This window comes from Salvelinus fontinalis, chromosome 39 (assembly GCF_029448725.1).
Source record: "Salvelinus fontinalis isolate EN_2023a chromosome 39, ASM2944872v1, whole genome shotgun sequence".
Lineage (NCBI taxonomy): Eukaryota > Metazoa > Chordata > Actinopteri > Salmoniformes > Salmonidae > Salvelinus > Salvelinus fontinalis.
Window position 1 is genome coordinate 28361617 of NC_074703.1, and position 26937 is coordinate 28388553.

The 26937-nt window shown below is 39.4% G+C and overlaps 1 protein-coding gene across 1 annotated transcript in view; it reads left to right on the top strand.

Moving 5' to 3' along the window:
• Positions 1-188: 188 nt before the first annotated feature.
• LOC129838775 (voltage-dependent calcium channel subunit alpha-2/delta-4-like) overlaps positions 189-26937 on the top strand; it is a 34476-nt gene continuing 7727 nt past the window's right edge. The window contains exons 1-6 of the mRNA XM_055905944.1: positions 189-247; positions 2701-2715; positions 5482-5526; positions 10675-10737; positions 25109-25179; positions 26736-26811. Coding sequence (XP_055761919.1) covers positions 200-247; positions 2701-2715; positions 5482-5526; positions 10675-10737; positions 25109-25179; positions 26736-26811 — 318 coding nt within the window. The 5' untranslated portion in view covers positions 189-199. The remainder of the gene's footprint in view (positions 248-2700; positions 2716-5481; positions 5527-10674; positions 10738-25108; positions 25180-26735; positions 26812-26937) is intronic.

Genomic DNA, 26937 nt, shown 5'->3' on the forward strand with positions numbered 1-26937 from the left:
TCTCTCTCTCTCTCTCTCTCTCTGTCTCTCTGTCTCTCTGCCTCTCTCTCTCTCTCTGTCTCTCTCTCTTTGTGTCTCGCCCCCCCCCCTCTCCCGCTCTCTCTATGTCTCGCCCCCCCCCCCTCTCTCTCTCTCTCTCTGTCTCTCTGTTTCTCTCTCTCTCTCTCTCTCTCTCTCTTTTTCAGCAATTGGGGTTCAGATGGCACTGGATCTGTTAGAGACCAGGTTCTGGGCTACAGCTAAGCAGGTGAGTTACAACATCCTGCCTAAATCACAAAATGCAGCTTAGTTAGTGCTCAAACCCAGCTCTGCAGAGTGGTCACTAGCTGGTACAGTCTCAAATGCCTAACCCTAATCTTAAATTAAGACTAAAAAACTCATCATTGTTTTCATTCATTTTTACAATAAAGCCCATTTTGACTTTGCAACTGGCCTATCTAAGGGGAAATCGCTCAGTTCTTCCACCAGGTGATTTATGACCATATTAACTTTAACTTTAACTCAAACTGAACAGAAGGGACACTGTCTACAACGGGTTCATAGACGATGTATTGACTGAAACAGCCTCTGAATCAAACTGAACAGAATGAACATTCCATTGCTATATCTATAATAGATATTCTAGAATTGCAGTTCTGCATTATTTTTTATTTGACCTTTATTTAACTAGGCAAGTCAGTTAAGAACAAATTCTTATTTACAATGACGGCCTACCGGGGAACAGTGGGTTAACTGCCTTGTTCAGGGGCAGAACGACATATTTTTACCTTGTCAGCTCGGAGATTCTATCTTGCAACCTTACGGTTACTAGTCCAACGCTCTAACCACTAGGCTACATGCCGCCCCATTTTAACTGAATAGATATGGAATACCCCAGAGATTTAAATCACATCAATACACTAGCTAGATTATTATCTGAGTATGGCTGATTATTGTCAGAGTATGTTTCTCCCTGTATGTTGTGGTCTGAGCTTCCTGACCTTTGAACTTGTGATAAAGGAGAACTCTGGAGGGAGAGGATCTATTCCTGAACTAGCCTTGAGGCACATTGGGCCTGTATGAGTATAGCTGCTGCTGTGTGTGCAGAAACCTTCCGTCATCTCTCACCTTGCTCGTTCACAAGCCAACTAACATTCTAGTAATGAACAGACAATCATTAGCAAGGAGATTCCTGCAAAAATATTATATTATATATATTATATTATATTACCTCTCTCTCTCTTCCATCTGTGGGCTTCTTATACATCTTTTGTTACCAGAGTGAGAGGACGGTCCGTCCGTCCGTCCGTCCGTCCTCTCACTTTGGTAACAAAATATGTATAAGAAGCCCACAGATGGAAGAGAGAGAGAGGTAGCAGTCAGGTGCTCTCCTGCCCTAAAGGAATACAGGGGGAGTTAGCTCCCTCTCCTCTCCTCTCCTCTCCTCCTGTCTTGTCAGATTATATAATTATGTTCCCCCCTGACTGTCACGTCGACGTCAACTGCTACCATCTTTATTTGATAGGCTGCTAAGTTGGGGCTTCTCCGAGTAAAGTTAACTGACTGTTGAAATCCCTTCAAGGTTCCAAGGCAGAATGTCAACGCCTTCTAGAATGCACACAGCATGGAATGTTCAGTACACAGATTAATATTACATGAACTGTTCAGAGAAATGTCATTGTCGTACCGTATCTATGTACATGGATTACAGAAACGGCTTGATGTATATGAAACCATATTACAGTACTACTTAAACACTACTACTTGATTATGCACATACAAATCCTACTTGATGACACACTATTGTAAGTAAAGTTCCTGATGATTATTATCAGGCTATAGTACTAAAGCATGAGCTACATCTAATAGGAAAGAATGAATAGATAAATAGTCTTCCTCTCTGAAGAACCACGGAGTCTGGGTTCACACACACACACACACACACACACACACACACACACACACACACACACACACACACACACACACACACACACACACACACACACACACACACACACACACACACACACACACACTGGGGGCTTGATGCAGGGTTTAATGGGACATAGAGAGACATGATAGATGTTCCATTCACACACCGTCACGCTCTAGATCACTGGCCCAGCTCTGGGACACACACACATGGACACAGACGCAGGACACACACACACACACACACACACACACACACACACACACAGGTACGCACGCACAGATGGCTCACACACAAAACACACTCAAGCAGGCACGCAGGCACACACACACACACACACAATCTGGTCAGCAGATAATGAGACTGGCCACATGCTGCTCTCTGACCTAGGGGTGGCGGGAAGCACATTAAACAATCAAACACACACACCCCATCTCAGCGATAATGTCAGCCTCGATGGCTTCCAGTCAGTTTGTAACCAAGGTCACGGTCCCTATCAGAAAACATTTCAAGACATGGATAGAGTGAGTTTACAGTAATGTGGTATAACTCTCTCTCTCTCTCTCCTTCCCTCTCTCCCACCTTCTCTCTCTCTCTCTCTCCCTCTCCCTCTCTCTCCCTCTCTCTCTCCCTCTCTCTCTCCCTCTCCTTCTCTCTCCCTCTCTCTCTCCCTCTCCCTCTCCCTCTCTCTCTCTCTCCTCTCTCTCCCTCTCTCTCTCCCTCTCTCTCCCTCTCCCTCTCTCTCCCTCTCCCTCTCTCTCCCCTCCGGATGCTGTGCCCCTCAGCCCAATGACACAGACGTAAGTAGACGGCATCATTCCATTCTTCTTCTCAATCCCTTCTTTTTTTAGCAGGGCTCAATTTAACAACATCCGTGCTTCACTGAAACTCATTACATTACACAGCATTCACACGTCAGATTCCGTCTCCCTCACACGTCACACACGTTTCATTCAGACTCTCACACATCACTCACACACCTCATTCAGACTCTCTCTCACATCACACACATCACTCACACGTCACATTCAGACTCTCACACATCATACACATCACTCACACGTCACATTCAGACTCTCTCACACATCATACACATCACTCACACGTCACATTGACTCTCTGTCACGTCCATCCACTCTGCTGTTGTGGGTATGCAACATCTCCCAGCGTATTTCTCTGTTGTTTTTCTGATTGGAAACAGAGAGCAGATCCATAGTTTGAACCGTTAGAGCTGCCTCCCATCACTCACACCAAAAAGCAACACCGTGGACAAGGACAGTGGCAGAGGGAGCGCTCATGCAATGCACATCTCTCTCTCTCCAATGTCAGGGCTCTTCTCCAGACTGCAGCAGCAGGGGGTGTGTTTAGTGTGTGAGTGGAGGCCATGCTGAACATCCTACCCTGATCTGCAGCAGCAGGGGGTGTGTTTAGTGTGTGAGTGGAGGCCATGCTGAACATCCTACCCTGATCTGCAGCAGCAGGGGGTGTGTTTAGTGTGTGAGTGGAGGCCATGCTGAACATCCTACCATGATCTGCAGCAGCAGGGGGTGTGTTTAGTGTGTGAGTGAAGGCCATGCTGAACAACCTACCCTGATCTGCAGCAGCAGGGGGTGTGTTTAGTGTGTGAGTGGAGGCCATGCTGAACATCCTACCATGATCTGCAGCAGCAGGGGGTGTGTTTAGTGTGTGAGTGAAGGCCATGCTGAACAACCTACCCTGATCTGCAGCAGCAGGGGGTGTGTTTAGTGTGTGAGTGGAGGCCATGCTGAACATCCTACCATGATCTGCAACAGCAGGGGGTGTGTTTAGTGTGTGAGTGAAGGCCATGCTGAACAACCTACCCTGATCTGCAGCAGCAGGGGGTGTGTTTAGTGTGTGAGTGGAGGCCATGCTGAACAACCTACCCTGATCTGCAACAGCAGGGGGTGTGTTTAGTGTGTGAGTGGAGGCCATGCTGAACAACCTACCCTGATCTGCAGCAGCAGGGGGTGTGTTTAGTGTGTGAGTGGAGGCCATGCTGAACAACCAACCCTGATCTGCAGCAGCAGGGGCCCTACTCTCCAGACTATAACCACCTCCTTAACCCAGGCCTCTGCCTGCGTCCCAAATGGCACTCTATTCACTATATAGTGCACTACTTTAGACCAGAGCCTATTGGGATGTGTTCAACAGTAGTGCACTATATAGGGGATAGGGTGCCATTTGGTAAACAGCCTCATCCTCTGTAGCTAGTAGCTGTGCCCTGGCTATTTACTACTATAATATAGCTAATAGCTGTGCCCTGGCTATTAACTACTATATTATAGCTAATAGCTGTGCCCTGGCTATTTACTGCTATAATATAGCTAATAGCTGTGCCCTGGCTATTTACTGCTATAATATAGCTAATAGCTGTGCCCTGGCTATTTACTACTATAATATAGCTAACAGCTGTGCCCTGGCTATTAACTACTATAATATAGCTAACAGCTGTGCCCTGGCTATTTACTACTATAATATAGCTAATAGCTGTGCCCTGGCTATTAACTACTATAATATAGCTAATAGCTGTGCCCTGGCTATTTACTACTATAATATAGCTAATAGCTGTGTCCTGGCTATTTACTACTATAATATAGCTAATAGCTGTGTCCTGGCTATTTACTACTATAATATAGCTAATAGCTGTGACCTGGCTATTTACTACTATAATATAGCTAATAGCTATGTCCTGGCTATTTACTACTACAGTGTAGCTAATAGCTGTGCCCTGGCTATTTACTACTACAGTGTAGCTAATAGCTGTGTCCTGGCTATTTGCTACTACAGTGTAGCTAATAGCAAGCTGCCCACTCAACCCATCCACGACTCTATAAATGAGAGAGACCACTTACAGAAGGCCAGGAAAGAAGTCACAACAGAGGGGATTCTCTCAGAGTGAGGGGGCGGTAGGTAGGTAGATACAGTAGATAGGTCGCTCCCTCCCGAGTTCCTAGCCTGTTGTCTCTTAGTGGGGGAGGAGATGGTGTGTGTGGGCTGGGAGGAGGGAGGACTGGTGAGCTTCATAAAGGAAAGCAGTGCTGTTCATCCAGTATGTATGTGCCAGCGTCCCTGTTGTCTTTCTCTATGTGTTTCCCAATAACAGACAACAGGAATTATTCTCAGGGGAGGGAGGGGGGGCTGGGGGGGTTCTGTTACCATGGTAATATCTCTGTGCTGTGGCTCAGTGTGGTTCAAGAGCAGTCACAATGATGACCTCATTTCCTCTATTTGGAGACTAACCTTCTGATTTTATTTTTTATTTTAATTTATTGTATTTTTTTATTCTCTCACTTTGTATCTCACTTTTCCTCTCTCTCTCCATCTTTCTATCAATTCAATTCACGGGGCTTTATTGCCATGGGAAACATATGTTAACATTGCTTAAGCAAGTGTAGGAGATAATAAACAAAAGTGAAATAAACAATAAAAATGAACAGTAAACATTACACTCACAGACGTTCCAAAGTAATAAAATACATTTCAAATGTCATATTATGTCTATATATACAGTGTTGTAACGATGTGCTCTTTCTCCCTCTCTCCAGTGCTCCAACACAGAGGGGATTTGTCCGCTGACATGTGAGGCCATGGTGAGTATCTTTAGGCTACGGCTGCATCCCAAATGACAACCTATTCCCTTTATAGTGTACTACAAGTGCCCGTTTTACTGTATAGGGATTAGGTTGCCGTTTGGGACACAGGCTATATCTCCTGTCCTACTGTGGTATGTAGCCATCTCTCACTCCAACCCTGTTGACCCCTATACCACAGCCATGACCTCTATGACCTAAGTCACATGACTTATGGTCCCTTACATCAACCAGTCCTATTATAAAGACACTTCCTCATGGTGTCAGGTTGAGTCAGGTTGTATGATGGATCATTAGTAAAAGAGAACGGCTGGTCTCTGCTTGTCAAGCAACAGCATCCATCACTGTCTTCTCTTCTCTCATCTGTTCTTACTATCCTCTCTCTCTCTCTCTCTCTCTCTTCTCCTCTCTCTCTCTCTCTCTCTCTCTCTCTCTCTCTCTCTCTCTCTCTCTCTCTCTCTCTCTCTCTCTCTCTCTCTCTCTCTCTCTCTCTCTCTCTCTCTCTCTCTCTCTCTCTCTCTCTCTCTCTCTCTCTCTCTCTCTCTCTCAATTCAATTCAATTCAATTTGCTTTATTGGCATGACGTAACAATGTACATATTGCCAAAGCTTATTTACAATATAAAAATGAGAATCAAAATGGTCAACGGGACAACAGTAACAACAATAACTAAGTGTCAAAATAACCATACATTCAACAATAACAATAAACATACAGTAGAGTACATGTGCAGGTTGATTGGTCTGTCAGACACTGTCCCTCAACTTATGGCAGGCAGCAATGTAGTGCGCTGCCAACCCACAGCTCTCTGCGTCCTCCCCCAACAGGACGGGTAGCCTATCCTCATCAGAGAGGTCTTTGAAACCTTGAATAAGAGTTTCAAATTTGGGGAAATGACACTCTCTAATTGTTTTATATTTTTGACATTTTGTCAGGAAATGCAGCTCCGTCTCAGGTTCTGCTGTTGTGCAGTGGTTGCACAGCCTTTCCTCTACAGGGAGCCAGGTTTTCCTGTGTCTACCCTTCTCAATGGCAAGGCTGTGCTCACTGAGCCTGTGATTTAGGGCCAGATAGCACTGCATTTTGCTCTGTGCTTGTGCTTGTGTTTCCCAATAAGCAATGTAGTTTTGTTTTGACTGTGTTGTAATTTGGTTTATTCTGATTGATTGGATGTTCTGGTCCTGAGGCTTCAGTGTGTTAGTAGAACAGGTTTGTGAACTCAGCCCCAGGACCAGCTGGATGAGGGGACTCTTTTCTTTGCTCAGCTCTTGGTATTGCAGGGCTTGGTAGTGATATGAGAGGAGGTCACTGTATTTTAGATGTTTCCAAAACTTAATTGCTCTTTTTTGAGTTTTTATTATTAGTGGATATTTGCCTAATTCTGCCCTGCATGCATTGTTTGTAGTTTTCCTCTGGACATGTAGGAGAATCTTACAGAACTCTGCATGCAGGGTTTCAATGGGATGTTTGTCCCATTTGATGAAATCTTGTTTTGCAAGTGGACCCCACACCTCGCTGCCATAAAGTGCAATTGGTTCAATGACATATTCAATTAGTTTTAGCCAAATTTTAATAGGTATTTCAATTTGAATTTGCTTTTTAATTGCGTAGAATGCCCTGCGTGCTTTCTCTCTCAGTTCATTCACTGCCTCATTAAGGTGTCCAGTTGAGCTTATTTTTAAACCTAAGTAATTGTAGTGTGTGCAGTACTCTATATATTTTGTACCAATTGAGAACTTTGGTCTAATTCCCTGAGATCTGGATCTTCTCTGGAAAATCATTATTTTAGTCTTTTTGGGGTTTACTGCCAGGGCCCAGGTCTGGCAGTACTGCTCTAGCAGATCCAGGCTCTGCTGTAGGCCATGTGCTGTGGGTGACAACAGGCATAGGTCATCTGCAAAGAGTAGGCATTTAACCTCTGAATTATGGAGACTAACACCAGGGGCTGAGGATTTATCTAGAATAGTGGCCAATTCGTTAATGTAAATATTGAAGAGTGCAGGGCTCAGATTACAACCCTGACGAAGGCCCCGCCCCTGGTTAAAGAATTCTGTTCTTTTCTTGCCAATTTTAATGCTGCACGTATTGCCAGTATACATTGATTTAATTATGTCATATGTTTTACCCCCTACACCACTTTCAATAACTTTGTAGAACAGTCCTGTGTGCCAAATAGAATCAAATGCTTTTTGGAAGTCGATAAAGCAAGCGTATATTTTGGTATTATTTTGGTGGACATGTTTACCTATCAGGGTGTGTAGGGTGTAAATATGATCGGTCGTGCGATGTTTTGGTATAAATCCAATTTGGCTTTTACTCAAGACATTGTGCTTATTAAGGAAGTTTAGAACTCTTACATTTATAATACTACAGAAAACCTTCCCCAGGTTACTGTTCACACAAATGCCTCTGTAATTGTTAGGGTCAAATTTGTCTCCGTTTTTAAAGATTGGGGTTATGAGTCCTTGATTCCAGATGTCAGGGAAATAACCTACACTCAGGATCAAATTAAACAGTTTTAATATGGCCAATTGAAATTTTGCACTAGTGAGTTTGAGCATCTCATTTAGGATGCCATCAGGTCCGCATGCCTTTTTAAATTTGAGAGCCTGAAGTTTCTTATAGAGCTCCTGGTCAGTAATTGGGGAGTCCAGTGGATTTTGGTTGTCCTTTATAGCTTTTTCTAATCCATTCAACTTCTCATGAATTTGGCGTTGTTCTGTGTTTGTGTCAATTTGAACGGTGTTGTAGAGTGTTTTAAAATGGGTTGTCCATATGTCACCATTTTGTATCGCTAATTCCTCTTGTTTAGATTTCTTTAATTTTTTCCAATTTTGCCAGAAGTTGTTTGTGTTTATGGACTCCTCAATTAGCATCAGCTGCTTTCTGTTGTACTGGGCTTTTTTGGTTCTGAGTGTACGTTTATAGAGTTTTAAAGTCTCACAGTAATGAAGGCGTAATTCACCATTATTTGGGTCTCTGTGCTTTTGGTTGGATAGTGTTCTAATTTTTTTTCTTATAATTTTACAATCTGCATCAAACCAGTTGTCATCTGTGATCTTTTTTGTTTTGTTTTTTATCAATTTCAATTGTGCTTCTTTTGCCGTTTGCCTGAATATATAGTTGATGTTTTGTACTGCTAGATTGATGCCTTCTTTACTGTGAGTGAATGTGGTATCCAGAAAGTTATCTAAGAGTGTTTCGATATTTTGGTTCCAGGTTGCTTTCTGGTATTCTTCTGTGCTGTTTTGGGCCCATCTGTATGAATGTCTGATGTTGTACAGCTTACTGGGCTGTGAATGTGTGGTTGTTTCCATGTCTGTTCTTTTGAGGAACAATGTAATTTGGCTGTGATCAGACAGAGGTGTTAGTGGCTTGACAGTGAATGAGCTGAGAGAGAAAGGGTCAATGTCTGTGATCATATAGTCTACTGTACTGTGGCCAAGAGGTGAGCAGTAGGTGAATCTCCCCAAAGAGTCCCCCCGTAACCTACCATTGACAAAGTACAGACCCAGGCTTCTACAGAGCTGCAAAAGATCCCTTCCGTTTTTGTTGACGGTGCTGTCACTGTTGTTTCTATGGGGGAGATTAAGGCAGTTAGAAACAGTATGGCCTGTAATAAAGCTGTCCCCTCGTGTGCTCGTTAGATCAGGTAGTGTTCCTGTGCGCGCATTTGTGTCCCCACAGATGAGCACATTTCCCTGGGCCTGGAAATGGCACGTCTCTTCCTCAAGGGTGGGGAAGATCTCCTCTGAGTAATATGGGGATTCTGAGGGGGGGATATAAATTGCGCAAAGGAACACATCTTTTTCTGTCAGTACAAGTTCTTTTTTCAGTTTTAACCAAATGTGATATTTGCCAATTTTGAGGGGGTCAATTAGATGTTGTAGTTCGGATTTGTACCAAATGATCAGTCCTCCAGAGTCTCTGCCTCTATTGACAGAGCTGTGTTTCTGTGACGGTAAAATTACCTCTCTGTAACCTGTGGGACAGTGAGTGACAATGTCAGCCTTACACCATGTCTCCTGCAGAATGATGACATCAACATCTTTAAGGTTTTTGTTGAACTCCAGTGCTAAACTCTTCAGTCCAAAGGTTGATGAGTTTAGGCCCTGAATGTTCCACATGCTAACTGATAGCGATTTCATGTTACAAAAGAAAGAATAGCAGTCAGAAATACTGTGACTACTAACTATTAAGTTGTTAAGAGCGAGATAAACAGGATAACAGCTAACATTCTTTCTGTTATATATATAAACATTCCTATTCATTGAACAAGTACATTTGAGTACAATAGGTGTGTGTGTGTGTGTGTGTGTGTGTGTGTGTGTGTGTGTGTGTGTGTGTGTGTGTGTGTGTGTGTGTGTGTGTGTGTGTGTGTGTGTGTGTGTGTTTAGTGCAGTTTAGTGCAGATGTATTGGAGGAGCTGTTTAATCTCACTTAATCCTACAAGGTTCTCCTGTCCTCTGACGACCTCTGCGTAGCTGCGCTGGTCCTGCTGTTGGGCCCTGTGGAGTGGAGGGGGACCAGGTCTGGGCCGTGGGGCTTCCTCTCTGGTCTGGTAGGGGTGGTGGTCTGATGCGGGGTAGTAGGCTGGGCCCGGTCCGGTCTGGCTAAGCCGATGGAAGTGGTGATGGTCTGGTGGTGGGTGGGGCCTGTGGGGTGCGCTGGGTCTGGTGTGGCGTTGAAGGGGCCTGGGGCTCCTTGTTGGTGCAGTGGTCTGGTAGGGGTCTCTGGGTGGTCCTCTGTCCAATACGGCATGAGGTGTTTGTCTACCAAGTGCCACGTCCTTTAGAGACTTGGTAAACATCCCTAATGTCTGTTTCCTCAGATGGGAGTGGTCGTGCAGATGCTCTGGGGTGATTGTTGGGTGGTGAGCAACGTGTACGTTCGGGAGTAGGCCACACCCTCTGGTGATGTCAGCGTTGACTTTCTGAATGGTATGGGGATGAAAGTCTTTGCGGGGCAGCAGAGTGGAGATGGTGATGTGGGAGTTGGGGAACCGCTCAGAGGCCATCTCTGCTATTCTGTTGACCAGGCTGCCTACTCTCTCTCTCAACAAGTGCCTAACCCCTCTCTCTCTCTCTCTCTCTCTCTTTCTCTCTCTCTCTCTCTCTCTCTCTCTCTCTCTCTCTCTCTCTCTCTCAGGACCTGGCCTGCTACCTCATCGACAGCAATGCATTCACAATCATCTCCAAAGAAAAAAGCCATGTGAGTAACTCTGATCGATGTTGAGATTGATATTGTGTGTGTGTGTAGTCATGTGCTAGGTAGCACAGCAGAGGGATAATGACTGTACAGCTCATATACTAGTGTCTGTATAGTCTGTACTGTGTCACTGAACAGGACAGAGGAACCAGTCCATAGTAGTGTATAACTGTAGTACCCTAGAACAGAGGAACCAGTCCATAGTAGTGTATAACTGTAGTGCCCTAGAACAGAGGAACCAGTCCATGGTAGTGTATAACTGTAGTGTCCTAGAACAGAGGAACCAGTCCATGGTAGTGTATAACTGTAGTGCCCTAGAACAGAGGAACCAGTCCATGGTAGTGTATAACTGTAGTGCCCCAGAACAGAGGAACCAGTCCATAGTAGTGTATAACTGTAGTGCCCTAGAACAGAGGAACCAGTCCATGGTAGTGTATAACTGTAGTGCCCTAGAACAGAGGAACCAGTCCATGGTAGTGTATAACTGTAGTGCCCCAGAACAGAGGAACCAGTCCATAGTAGTGTATAACTGTAGTGCCCTAGAACAGAGGAACCAGTCCATGGTAGTGTATAACTGTAGTGTCCCAGAACAGAGGAACCAGTCCATAGTAGTGTATAACTGTAGTGCCCTAGAACAGAGGAACCAGTCCATGGTAGTGTATAACTGTAGTGCCCCAGAACAGAGGAACCAGTCCATAGTAGTGTATAACTGTAGTGCCCTAGAACAGAGGAACCAGTCCATGGTAGTGTATAACTGTAGTGCCCTAGAACAGAGGAACCAGTCCATGGTAGTGTATAACTGTAGTGCCCTAGAACAGAGGAACCAGTCCATGGTAGTGTATAACTGTAGTGCCCTAGAACAGAGGAACCAGTCCATAGTAGTGTATAACTGTAGTGTCCCAGAACAGAGGAACCAGTCCATGGTAGTGTATAACTGTAGTGTCCCAGAACAGAGGAACAAGTCCATGGTAGTGTATAACTGTAGTGCCCTAGAACAGAGGAACCAGTCCATAGTAGTGTATAACTGTAGTGTCCCAGAACAGAGGAACCAGTCCATGGTAGTGTATAACTGTAGTGCCCTAGAACAGAGGAACCAGTCTATGGTAGTGTATAACTGTAGTGTCCCAGAACAGAGGAACCAGTCCATAGTAGTGTATAACTGTAGTGCCCCAGAACAGAGGAACCAGTCCATGGTAGTGTATAACTGTAGTGTCCCAGAACAGAGGAACAAGTCCATAGTAGTGTATAACTGTAGTGTCCCATAAACAACAGCTGGAGGAAAGGCCTCGTAGGAACTTAGTGTCTAATCTCTCCACTGGGACAGAGGGAAAAGACACCAGAGGCCCATTACACTGGGCTTGGCTCCTGACTAATTGTTTTGCTGGTTTTTATTGTCAGTGTATCGACGTAGAGGCTTCCAGGCTTCCAGTGCCGTGTTAGAATAGTGTTTATCTAGGAAACACCTTATCTATCCTTTCTGTAGAGCAGATAGGTTGGATATTGTCTCCTTAGTCCATGTAATATATTGCTTACCACACGCTCGTAGTGTAATCTGTGTGTGTGTGTGTGCGTGTGTGTGGGTGTGTGCGTGTGCGTGTGCGCGTGCGTGTGCGCGTGTGCGTGCGTGCCTGCCTGCCTGCCTGCCTGCCTGCGTGCGTGTGCGTGCGTGCGTGCGCAGGAAAGCTTGGTGGGTAAAGCCAGCTGATCCTGTCAACATGAAACAGAGATGAGAAAACATGCTTGATCCACTGTCCTACTTCATGCACCCTTCGGGCGGCACGATTTACAGATGGAAATGGTCCATTTACACAAATGACAACACACGTCACTCAATTCAGCGCTTCCTAGTTCCATGTATCCAAGTTATTTCAGTTATATTAAAACCAGGAAAATCTGGAGAGTCCCCTACTGATTATAGACCCATAAGTTTAATAAATTGTGACAATAAAATAATAAGTAAGTTTATAAGCAATAGCTTGGTACAAGTCGTACTACACTTGATACATATCAATCAAACACGGTTTATTAAAAATAGACAAACAAATGCAAGAACGTGTTTCAGTTTAATACAATATGCAAAAAAATACAAGACTTAGACAAGATATAGATGTATTAATAATGGCTGTTGTTTCCGGAAAAGGCTTTCGACCCTCTTGAATGGCCTTTTCTATTCAAAACTTTGGAAGCTTTCAAATGTACAGCTGAAATAATACAATTTATCAAAAATATGATATACTGTATATAACCCCTAAAGCAAAAATATACACAAAAATATACACAAATAATACATGAAATTGCTTTAGAAAGGGGCACAAGACAGGGATGTCACCTCTCCCCCTCCTGTTTTCACTGGCAATTGAACCTATTGCAGAAAGAATTAGACAAGACCCAAACTTATACAGGTATCAGTATTGGTGAACATAAACAAAACTTATTTACACATGATCTCCTGATATTCCTGACCAATATTGAAAACTCAATGCCCCCTTTGTTAACCTTTCTAGCCCAGGGGTCCCGCTAGCGGAACACCCACAACATTCCACTGAAAAGGCAGCGCGCGAAATTCAAAAATATTTTTTTAGAAATATTTAACTTTCACACATTAACAAGTCCAATACAGCAAATGAAAGATAAACATCTTGTTAATCTACCCATGTTGTCCGATTTCAAAAATGATTTACAGTGAAAGCACAACATATGATTATGTTAGGTCAGAGCCAAGTCAAAAACACACACAGCCATCTTTTCAGCCAACAATAGGAGTTAGAAAAAGCAGAAATATAGTTAAAATGAATCACTAACCTTCGATTATCTTCATCAGATGACAGTCATAGGACATCATGTTATACATGTATTGTGTGTTTTGTTCGATAATGTGCATATATATATTAAAACAAATCTCAGTTTACATTGGCGCGTTACGTGCAGTAATGTTTTGATTCCAAAAAATCCGGTGATTTTGCAGAAATACTCATAATAAACATTGATAAAATATGCAAGTGTTATTCACAAAATTAAAGGTAAACTTATCCTCTATGCAACCGCTGTCTCAGATTTCAAAATAAACTTTACGGAAAAATAATTATCTGAGAACGGCGCACAGAGCACAATCCAGCCAAAGAAATAGTCGCCATCTTGGCGTCAACAGAAGCTACAAAAACACTATAAATATGCACTTACCTTCGAATAACTTCATCAGAAGGCACTCCCAGGATTCCCAGTTCGACAGAAATGACTGAAAAGTTCCATAAAGCCCATCCTTTAGCCACTTGTTGTTAGCATGTTCAGCCCACGAATCCATTTTCATGAAGCACGAGCAATCCCTCCAGACAAAAACTCAAAAAGTTCCGTTACAGGTCGTAGAAACAGGTCAAATGATGTTTGCAATCCATATTTAGTATGTGTTTTACATTAATCATCAATAAGGATCCAACCGGAGAATTTCATTGTCTGAAGAAAGAGCATTGGAACGAGAGCTCTCTCTCTTGCTCGCACGCAAAACGAAACTGAGATTTCTGATGACCGCTCACTAAAATAGCTCCTATGAGCCCCTCTTTTATAGTAGAATCATAAGACTAAAATCTAAAGACGGTGACATCTAGTGGAGGCCCTAGGAAATGTTTGCTTTTCCATAACTAGAATGGGTATCATTTGGCACTGTTTTGAAAATCGAGTTCTCACTTCCTGTGTGGAAGTCTTCTCAGGTTTTTGTCTGCCAAATGAGTTCTGTTCTACTTACATACATAATTCAAACAGTTTTAGAAACTTCAGAGTGTTTTCTATATAATAGTAATAATAATATGCATGTATTACCTTCTGGGGCAGAGTAGGAGGAAATTCCGTTTGGGTACGCAATTCGTTCAAAGTGGAAACACCGCCCCCTGTCCATAATTAAACCTATTTTCAGATTACTCAAAAATCTCAGGATATAAAACGTGGGGGGAAAAAACAGAAAAAACGGCAATAGGTAAAATAATAACTCAGGATCTACAGCAATCCTTTAAGGGGACCACAACAAATATGAAATACTTAGGGTCGGTTGGAACCAACATTATTTTCTAACCGTTTCGTTCTGAACACAACGCCTTTTGTTCCGTTCCACTGTTCTCACCAGCAAAACAAAGTTCTGAACCGGTACAAACCCCAAAAAAGTACTGGTTTATGTATCGTTCCTTTCTGTTTCTTTTTTAATCTGTGAAATATTTATTTTTTTACATTTAGCTCATTAAATGACTCAATTAATCAGTGCTGATAGAGCATGCGAGCTAGTTGTTTACATGCGTGATGGACAGACAAGTGTAGCCTATGGTGCAAGATGTGACAGAAATGTTATGGGTGGGGAGAGAGCATAGCCTAGTGGTTAGAGTGTTGGACTAGTAACCAAAAGGTTGCAAGATCGAATCCCCGAGCTGACAAGGTACAAATCTGTCGTTCTGCCCCTGAACAAGGCAGTTCCTCGGTAGGCCGTCATTGAAAATAAGAATTTGTTCTTAACTGACTTGCCTAGTTAAATGAAGGTAAAATGAAAAAGAACGATATGAAATCAGATCTAGTTAAATGGAACAGTCTTCCCAGAAATCTTACAGGTAGAATAAACATCTTCAGAATGGCATGGCTCCCAAAGTTTTATACATATATTTTCGGTAATACCAATTACCACACCGAAGACATTCTTTAAAAATGTATACTCAGTCACAACAGACTTTATATAATAAAATAAATAGGAACATTTCACATCTCCCTGAGTCTGAGAGTGGTTTTAACCTTGTATCAACTCACTACCCAAGGCTTTGCTACATCTAGTTAAATGCACCAGAGAGGAACACTGGGTCCATGTTGAAGATGCTCATCCATCGCCAGAATCTCCTTATGCCTCTATTTTCAAAGGATAAAGAACTGTTTAAAACCTCATAGTTAAGAACTCTATAACAATACGAAAGAAAATGAAACGTGTTCTACAAGACCCAATATCACTCCCTAAAACACCACCCCACGGAACAATCCTTGCATAGTTTTCCAGAACTCTCTGATAAATTGATCCACATGGAAAACTAAAGGCATAGAAACTGTAAATTACTTGTTAATAGGAAAAAAAAATATTTCCATGACAGCTTTAAAAAGTCATTTTGGATCGACCAATGTAGATATGTTAAAATACCTTAAAAGTTGTATCCAGCATCCCAAAATGTCTATTTTAAATTTTTAGGACATCAGCGCAATCGAGAGTGAATCCTATTTGAGTCAGAAAAGGTTCTTCATATGAAAGGTGAAGCTAAACAAAACCTTGCGGAGCGCCTGTCCAACTGACAATCTACACCACTGGAACCAAGACTTAAAATGAACTGATATTGGCACAAGATGGAGGGGATGTTGGAAGATCACTGGTGAAGGGACAGCTGGTGAAGACATGGCATGAGTGTCATGCAGCCTTACGGCCGGCTGACCCACAGTCCAAACACACACACACACACACACACACACCAAACACACACACACACACACACACACACAAACCCATCAAACACAACATGAGTTATTCTCAGCTGAGGAGCAACGAGGCGTCCTAATCACAGCCCCTGGGAAACAGCTAGTTATTGTGTTGTCACTTTTCTGTCTGTGTCTTAAAAGAATTAAAGCTATTTCAGTTTCCTAGTTGTATTGTGTCTATGCCTGTGGAACAGGGGGGAGGGGGGAGTAATTGTAGCCAACTGTCTCAGTTCATATTTTATCAGTGTGGGGGCGGCAGGTAGCCTAGTTGCTAGAGTGTTGGGCCAGTAACCGAAAGGTTCCTGAGCCTGTCGATCTGCAAGGCACTTAACTCTAATTGTTCCACGGCCATCAATAATGGCTAGCCGTGACCCCACTCTCTGAGGGTGTCTCAGGTAGAGTGGGATACGCACAAAACACATCACCATTTAGCCTCACACGGTACATGTGGAAAACAGGACTAATATGAGCCTGTTTGAACGTGTGTTTGTGTTTGAGCAGCACTGCCTTAAATCTAAAATAGGTCACAGGAAACAGTCTATCCCCACATACCTAAATTGAAGCACCTCTGCAGGGACACACAAACAGACAGACAGAGAAACAGACACACACACACAGACAGACACAGAGAAACAGACACACACACACACACAGACACACACACACAGACACACAGAGAAACAGACACACACACACAGACAGACAGAGAAACAGACACACACACACAGACAGACACAGAGACACATAGAAACAGACACACACACACACACAGACACACACACACAGACACACAGAGAAACAGACACACACACACAGACAGACAGAGAAACAGACACACACACACAGACAGACACAGAGACACATAGAAACAGACACACACACACAGACAGACACAGAAACAGACACACACACACAGACAGACAGAGAAACAGACACACACACACAGACAGACACAGAGACACAGACACAGACTAAAATAGGTCACAGGAAACATAGTCTATCTCCACATACCTAAATTGAAGCACGCGCAGGCACACACACACACACACACACACACACACACACACACACACACACACACACACACACACACACACACACACACACACACACATACACACACACACACACAGACACAGACACAGACAGAGACACAAACTGTAGTGTAAAATGACAAATAAAATGATGAATGAACGTATGAGTGGGCTAACACAGTCTTTAGCTCAGTGGCTAACCCAGTCTTTAGCTCAGTGGCTAACACAGTGTTTAGCTCAGTGGGCCAACACGGTCTTTAGCTCAGTGGGCTAACACAGTCTTTAGCTCAGTGGGCTAACACAGTCTTTAGCTCAGTGGGCTAACACAGTCTTTAGCTCAGTGGGCTAACACAGTCTTGTGATGCCCAGATGACCCAGATCAAACCCAATCAGTCACACTGAACATTACATCCCATGGTACACTGCCAGAGATATTACTTAGCAAAGAGGTCTCAATGAGTCTAGACTGCTCCTTTACGACTTTGTGAGTCCTTCAAATAAAATGTCCTAGTAAATTGAAAGCCCTAGGACCCAACCCAAATCCTCAGAGGTAGTAGAATAGTGGAACAGAGTCCACCTCAGGCTAGTAGAGGAGAGAAGGCTACGGTCACTCAAACACTAGCTGTCCTCTATACACCTAACCTCCACACCTCTACCTCTACCCAGCTGATGAGCTGTCCTCTATATACCTAACCTCCACACCTCTACCTCTACCCAGCTGATGAGCTGTCCTCTATATACCTAACCTCCACACCTCTACCTCTACCCAGCTGATGAGCTGTCCTCTATACACCTAACCTCCACACCTCTACCTCTACCCAGCTGATGAGCTGTCCTCTGTACACCTAACCTCCACACCTCTACCTCTACCCAGCTGATGAGCTGTCCTCTATATACCTAACCTCCACACCTCTACCTCTACCCAGCTGATGAGCTGTCCTCTATACACCTAACCTCCACACCTCTACCTCTACCCAGCTGATGAGCTGTCCTCTATATACCTAACCTCTACCTCTACCTCTACCCAGATCACTCACTGCAATACAGTACAGGTGACAGGTGACATGCCAGTGAGAAATAAACCACTCAACCAAGCAAAACAGTACAAAACAGCCTGGCTGGATCAAAATGAATAATTTAACTTGTACGGTGGACTACATGGGAACGTCACTGGAGGAGAGGTGGAGATAGAGAGGGAGAGGTAGAGAGAGAGGGAGAGGTAGAGAGAGAGGGAGAGGGAGAGGGAGAGGTAGAGAGAGAGAGAGGGAGAGGTAGAGAGAGATGGAGAGAGAGAGGGAGAGGTAGAGGGAGAGGTAGAGAGAGAGGGAGAGGTGGAGAGAGAGGGAGAGGTAGAGCGAGAGGGAGAGGTAGAGCGAGAGGGAGAGGTAGAGAGAGAGGGAGAGGTAGAGAGAGAGGGAGAGGTAGAGAGAGAGGGAGAGGTGGAGAGAGGGAGAGGTAGAGAGAGAGGGAGAGGTAGAGAGAGAGGGAGAGGTAGAGAGAGAGGGAGAGGTGGAGAGAGATGGAGAGGAAGAGAGGGAGAGGTAGAGAGAGAGGGAGAGAGAGAGAGGTGGAGAGAGAGGGAGAGAGAGAGATGGAGAGAGAGAGGTGGAGAGAGAGGGAGAGAGAGAGGTGGAGAGAGAGAGGTGGAGAGAGAGGGAGAGAGAGAGGGAGAGGGAGAAGGGAATGGGGGAAAGATGTTTGTTGTTTTCCACTTTGCCAAATGAGGTGAAATGAAAACTTCCTAGGGAGGGAGGGAGGGAGGGAGGGTATAAACCACTGTAAAACAGATGAGGGTTATAGTAAATGTGGTAGTGTATTACATAATGTGGTAGGGTATTATATAATGTGGTAGTGTATTACATAATGTGGTAGTGTATTATATAATGTGGTAGTGTATTATATAATGTGGTAGTCTATTATATAATGTGGTAGTGGTAGTGTATTATATAATGTGGTAGTGGTAGTGTATTACATAATGTGGTAGTGTATTATATAATGTGGTAGTGGTAGTGTATTATATAATGTGGTAGTGTATTACATAATGTGGTAGTCTATTATATAATGTGGTAGTGTATTATATAATGTGGTAGTGGTAGTGTATTATATAATGTGGTAGTGTATTATATAATGTGGTAGTGTATTATATAATGTGGTAGTGTATTATATAATGTGGTAGTGGTAGTATATTATATAATGTGGTAGTGTATTATATAATGTGGTAGTGTATTATATAATGTGGTCGTGTATTATATAATGTGGTAGTGTATTATATAATGTGGTAGTGTATTATATAATGTGGTAGTGGTAGTGTATTATATAATGTGGTAGTGTATTATATAATGTGGTAGTGTATTATATAATGTGGTAGTGGTAGTGTATTATATAATGTGGTAGTGGTAGTGTATTATATAATGTGGTAGTGTATTATATAATGTGGTAGTGGTAGTGTATTATATAATGTGGTAGTGTATTATATAATGTGGTAGTGGTAGTGTATTATATAATGTGGTAGTGGTAGTGTATTATATAATGTGGTAGTGGTAGTGTATTATATAATGTGGTAGTGTATTATATAATGTGGTAGTGGTAGTGTATTATATAATGTGGTAGTGTATTATATAATGTGGTAGTGTATTATATAATGTGGTAGTGTATTATATAATGTGGTAGTGTATTATATAATGTGGTAGTGTATTATATAATGTGGTAGTGTATTATATAATGTGGTAGTGTATTATATAATGTGGTAGTGTATTATATAATGTGGTAGTGTATTATATAATGTGGTAGTGTATTATATAATGTGGTAGTGGTAGTGTATTATATAATGTGGTAGTGGTAGTGTATTATATAATGTGGTAGTGTATTATATAATGTGGTAGTGTATTATATAATGTGGTAGTGTATTATATAATGTGGTAGTGTATTATATAATGTGGTAGTGGTAGTGTATTATATAATGTGGTAGTGGTAGTGTATTATATAATGTGGTAGTGTATTACATAATGTGGTAGTGGTAGTGTATTATATAATGTGGTAGTGTATTACATAATGTGGTAGTGGTAGTGTATTATATAATGTGGTAGTGGTAGTGTATTATATAATGTGGTAGTGTATTACATAATGTGGTAGTGGTAGTGTATTACATAATGTGGTAGTGGTAGTGTATTATATAATGTGGTAGTGGTAGGGTATTATATAATGTGGTAGTGTATTATATAATGTGGTAGTGGTAGTGTATTATATAATGTGGTAGTGGTAGTGTATTATATAATGTGGTAGTGTATTATATAATGTGGTAGTGTATTATATAATGTGGTAGTGTATTATATAATGTGGTAGTGTATTATATAATGTGGTAGTGTATTATATAATGTGGTAGTGGTAGTGTATTATATAATGTGGTAGTGGTGGTGTATTATATAATGTGGTAGTCTATTATATAATGTGGTAGTGTATTATATAATGTGGTAGTGGTAGTATATTATATAATGTGGTAGTGTATTATATAATGTGGTAGTGTATTATATAATGTGGTAGTGTATTATATAATGTGGTAGTGTATTATATAATGTGGTAGTGTATTATATAATGTGGTAGTGTATTATATAATGTGGTAGTGTATTATATAATGTGGTAGTGTATTATATAATGTGGTAGTGTATTATATAATGTGGTAGTGTATTATATAATGTGGTAGTGTATTATATAATGTGGTAGTGTATTATATAATGTGGTAGTGTATTATATAATGTGGTAGTGGTAGTGTATTATATAATGTGGTAGTGGTAGTGTATTATATAATGTGGTAGTGGTAGTGTATTATATAATGTGGTAGTGTATTATATAATGTGGTAGTGGTAGTGTATTATATAATGTGGTAGTGGTAGTGTATTATATAATGTGGTAGTGTATTATATAATGTGGTAGTGGTAGTGTATTATATAATGTGGTCGTGTATTATATAATGTGGTAGTGTATTATATAATGTGGTAGTGGTAGTGTATTATATAATGTGGTAGTGTATTATATAATGTGGTAGTGTATTATATAATGTGATAGTGTATTATATAATGTGGTAGTGTATTATATAATGTGGTAGTGGTAGTGTATTATATAATGTGGTAGTGGTAGTGTATTATATAATGTGGTAGTGTATTATATAATGTGGTAGTGGTAGTGTATTATATAATGTGGTCGTGTATTATATAATGTGGTAGTGTATTATATAATGTGGTAGTGGTAGTGTATTATATAATGTGGTAGTGTATTATATAATGTGGTAGTGTATTATATAATGTGGTAGTGTATTATATAATGTGGTAGTGGTAGTGTATTATATAATGTGGTAGTGTATTATATAATGTGGTAGTGTATTATATAATGTGGTAGTGTATTATATAATGTGGTAGTGTATTATATAATGTGGTAGTGTATTATATAATGTGGTAGTGTATTATATAATATGGTAGTGGTAGTGTACTATATAATGTGGTAGTGTATTATATAATGTGGTAGTGTATTATATAATGTGGTAGTGGTAGTGTATTATATAATGTGATAGTGTATTATATAATGTGGTAGTGTATTATATAATGTGGTAGTGGTAGTGTATTATATAATGTGGTAGTGTATTATATAATGTGGTAGTGGTAGTGTATTATATAATGTGGTAGTGTATTATATAATGTGATAGTGTATTATATAATGTGGTAGTGTATTATATAATGTGGTAGTGTATTATATAATGTGGTAGTGTATTATATAATGTGATAGTGTATTATATAATGTGGTAGTGTATTATATAATGTGGTAGTGTATTATATAATGTGGTAGTGTATTATATAATGTGGTAGTGTATTATATAATGTGGTAGTGTATTATATAATGTGGTAGTGTATTATATAATATGGTAGTGGTAGTGTATTATATAATGTGATAGTGTATTATATAATGTGGTCGTGTATTATATAATGTGGTAGTGTATTATATAATGTGGTAGTGTATTATATAATGTGGTAGTGGTAGTGTATTACATAATCTGGTAGTGTATTATATAATGTGGTAGTGTATTATATAATGTGGTAGTGTATTATATAATGTGATAGTGTATTATATAATATGGTAGTGTATTACATAATGTGGTAGTGTATTATATAATGTGATAGTGTATTATATAATGTGGTAGTGGTAGTGTATTATATAATGTGGTAGTGGTAGTGTATTATATAATGTGGTAGTGTATTATATAATGTGGTAGTGTACTATATAATGTGGTAGTGTATTATATAATGTGGTAGTGTATTATATAATGTGGTAGTGTATTATATAATGTGGTAGTGTATTATATAATGTGGTAGTGTATTATATAATGTGGTAGTGTATTATATAATGTGGTAGTGTACTATATAATGTGATAGTGTATTATATAATGTGGTAGTGGTAGTGTATTATATAATGTGATAGTGTATTATATAATGTGGTAGTGTATTATAAAATGTGATAGTGTATTATATAATGTGGTAGTGGTAGTGTATTATATAATGTGATAGTGTATTATATAATGTGGTAGTGGTAGTGTATTATATAATGTGGTAGTGTATTACATAATGTGATAGTGTATTATATAATGTGGTAGTGTATTATATAATGTGGTAGTGTATTATATAATGTGGTAGTGTATTATATAATGTGATAGTGTATTATATAATGTGGTAGTGTATTATATAATGTGGTAGTCTATTATATAATGTGATAGTGTATTATATAATGTGGTAGTGGTAGTGTATTATATAATGTGGTAGCGTATTATATAATGTGGTAGTATATTATATAATGTGGTAGTGGTAGTGTATTATATAATGTGGTAGTGTATTATATAATGTGGTAGTGTACTATATAATGTGGTAGTGTATTATATAATGTGGTAGTGTATTATATAATGTGGTAGTGTATTATATAATGTGGTAGTGTACTATATAATGTGGTAGTGTATTATATAATGTGGTAGTATATTATATAATGTGGTAGTGTATTATATAATGTGGTAGTGTATTATATAATGTGGTAGTGTATTATATAATGTGGTAGTGTATTATATAATGTGGTAGTGTACTATATAATGTGGTAGTGTATTATATAATGTGATAGTGTACTATATAATGTGATAGTGTATTATATAATGTGGTAGTGTATTATATAATGTGGTAGTGGTAGTGTATTATATAATGTGATAGTGTATTATATAATGTGGTAGTGTATTATATAATGTGGTAGTGGTAGTGTATTATATAATGTGATAGTGTATTATATAATGTGATAGTGTATTATATAATGTGGTAGTGGTAGTGTACTATATAATGTGATAGTGTATTATATAATGTGGTAGTGTATTATATAATGTGGTAGTGTATTATATAATGTGGTAGTGTATTATATAATGTGGTAGTGTATTATATAATGTGGTAGTGTATTATATAATGTGGTAGTGGTAGTGTACTATATAATGTGATAGTGTATTATATAATGTGGTAGTGTATTATATAATGTGGTAGTGTATTATATAATGTGGTAGTGTATTATATAATGTGGTAGTGTATTATATAATGTGGTAGTGGTAGTGTATTATATAATGTGGTAGTGTATTAATAATGTGGTAGTGTATTATATAATGTGGTAGTGTATTATATAATGTGGTAGTGTATTATATAATGTGGTAGTGTATTATATAATGTGATAGTGTATTATATAATGTGGTAGTGTATTATATAATGTGGTAGTGTATTATATAATGTGGTAGTGTATTATATAATGTGGTAGTGTATTATATAATGTGGTAGTGTATTATATAATGTGGTAGTGTATTATATAATGTGGTAGTGTATTATATAATGTGGTAGTGTATTATATAATGTGGTAGTGTATTATATAATGTGGTAGTGTATTATATAATGTGGTAGTGTATTATATAATGTGGTAGTGTATTATATAATGTGGTAGTGTATTATATAATGTGGTAGTGTATTATATAATGTGGTAGTGTATTATATAATGTGGTAGTGTATTATATAATGTGGTAGTATATTATATAATGTGGTAGTATATTATATAATGTGGTAGTGTATTATATAATGTGGTAGTATATTATATAATGTGGTAGTGTATTATATAATGTGGTAGTATATTATATAATGTGGTAGTGTATTATATAATGTGGTAGTATATTATATAATGTGGTAGTATATTATATAATGTGGTAGTGTATTATATAATGTGGTAGTGTATTATATAATGTGGTAGTGTATTATATAATGTGGTAGTGTATTATATAATGTGGTAGTGTATTATATAATGTGGTAGTGGTAGTGTATTATATAATGTGGTAGTGTATTATATAATGTGGTAGTGTATTATATAATGTGGTAGTGTATTATATAATATGGTAGTGTATTATATAATATGGTAGTGTATTATATAATGTGATAGTGTATTATATAATGTGGTAGTGTATTATATAATGTGGTAGTGTATTATATAATGTGGTAGTGTATTATATAATATGGTAGTGTATTATATAATGTGATAGTGTATTATATAATGTGATAGTGTATTATATAATGTGGTAGTGGTAGTGTATTATATAATGTGGTAGTGTATTATATAATGTGGTAGTGTATTATATAATGTGATTGTGTACTATATAACGTGATAGTGTATTACATAATGTGATTGTGTACTATATAACGTGATAGTGTGTGTTACATTTACTCTGCTGTCAAAAACGGCATGTATGACAATGTTAATGGTATCGTTGTAAAGACAGTGTGGTCTTCTCCCTGTCTGTCCGTCCCTAGGTGGGGAAGTTCTTTGGAGAAGTTGACGGCTCAGTGATGGCACGCCTTATCAAGATGGGCATGTTCAAAAGGTAAGACAATAGTCATGATAATACCTTTTACTGTTCTATATCTCATGATAATACCTTTTACTGTTCTATATCTCATGATAATACCTTTTACTGTTCTATATCTCATGATAATACCTTTTACTGTTCTATATATCTCTCATGATAATACCTTTTACTGTTCTATATCTCATGATAATACCTTTTACTGTTCTATATCTCATGATAATACATTTTACTGTTCTATATCTCATGATAATACCTTTTACTGTTCTATATCTCATGATAATACCTTTTACTGTTCTATATCTCATGATAACACCTTTTACTGTTCTATATATCATGATAATACCTTTTACTGTTCTATATCTCATGGTAATACCTTTTACTGTTCTATATCTCATGATAATACCTTTTACTGTTCTATATCTCATGATAATACCTTTTACTGTTCTATATCTCATGATAATACCTTTTACTGTTCTATATCTCATGATAATACCTTTTACTGTTCTATATCTCATGATAATACCTTTTACTGTTCTATATCTCATGATAATACCTTTTACTGTTCTATATCTCATGATAATACCTTTTACTGTTCTATATCTCATGATAATACCTTTTACTGTTCTATATCTCTCTCATGATAATACCTTTTACTGTTCTATATCTCTCTCATGATAATACCTTTTACTGTTCTATATCTCATGATAATACCTTTTACTGTTCTATATCTCATGATAATACCTTTTACTGTTCTATATCTCTCTCATGATAATACCTTTTACTGTTCTATATCTCTCATGATAATACCTTTTACTGTTCTATATCTCATGATAATACCTTTTACTGTTCTATATCTCTCTCATGATAATACCTTTTACTGTTCTATATCTCATGATAATACCTTTTACTGTTTTATATCTCTCTCATGATAATACCTTTTACTGTTCTATATCTCATGATAATACCTTTTACTGTTCTATATCTCTCTCATGATAATACCTTTTACTGTTCTATATCTCTCATGATAATACATTTAACTGTTCTAAATCTCATGATAACACCTTTTACTCTCTCATTTTAGGTCTCAAACTGCTTTACGTTGTAAAACCCTTGTCATGTTGCGTGTGGTTATTAGTGTAACATACCATACTGTGTGTCATCACAGGGTTAGCCCTTTGATTTGATTGGCTGGGTCGGGTTTCTCTTACATCTACTGTACACCCTATCCCCTTTATAGTGCACTACTTTTGACCAGGGCCCATAGGCAATAGGGTGACATTGGGGATATCCCCATCTCTTTCATCATCTAGCTGCGTTGAGGATCTTTCAGCTGTGTCTCTGATGTAGAGACACTCCTGAGTGAAGTGATGCTATCTAGAACTGTTCAGGGAAATGTGAGTGCTTGTTTTAAGAGGATATTACGCAACCTGTTTCTGTGCATCTCTCTGTGTGTGTGTGTGTGTGTGTGTGTGTGTGTGTGTGTGTGTGTGTGTGTGTGTGTGTGTGTGTGTGTGTGTGTGTGTGTGTGTGTGTGTGTGTGTGTGTGTGTGTGTGTGTGTGTGTGTCTTCAGGGTATCTCTGTACGACTATCAGGCCATGTGTAAGATGGGAGGACATTCTGCCAGCAGTGCCAGACCCCTTCTTAGTGTGAGCATACATTTAAACTGCAGTCTCTGTGTGTGTTCCTGGATGTGTGTGTGTTCATGGATGTGTGTGTGTGTGTTCCTGGATGTGTGTGTGTTCATGGATGTGTGTGTGTGTTCATGGATGTGT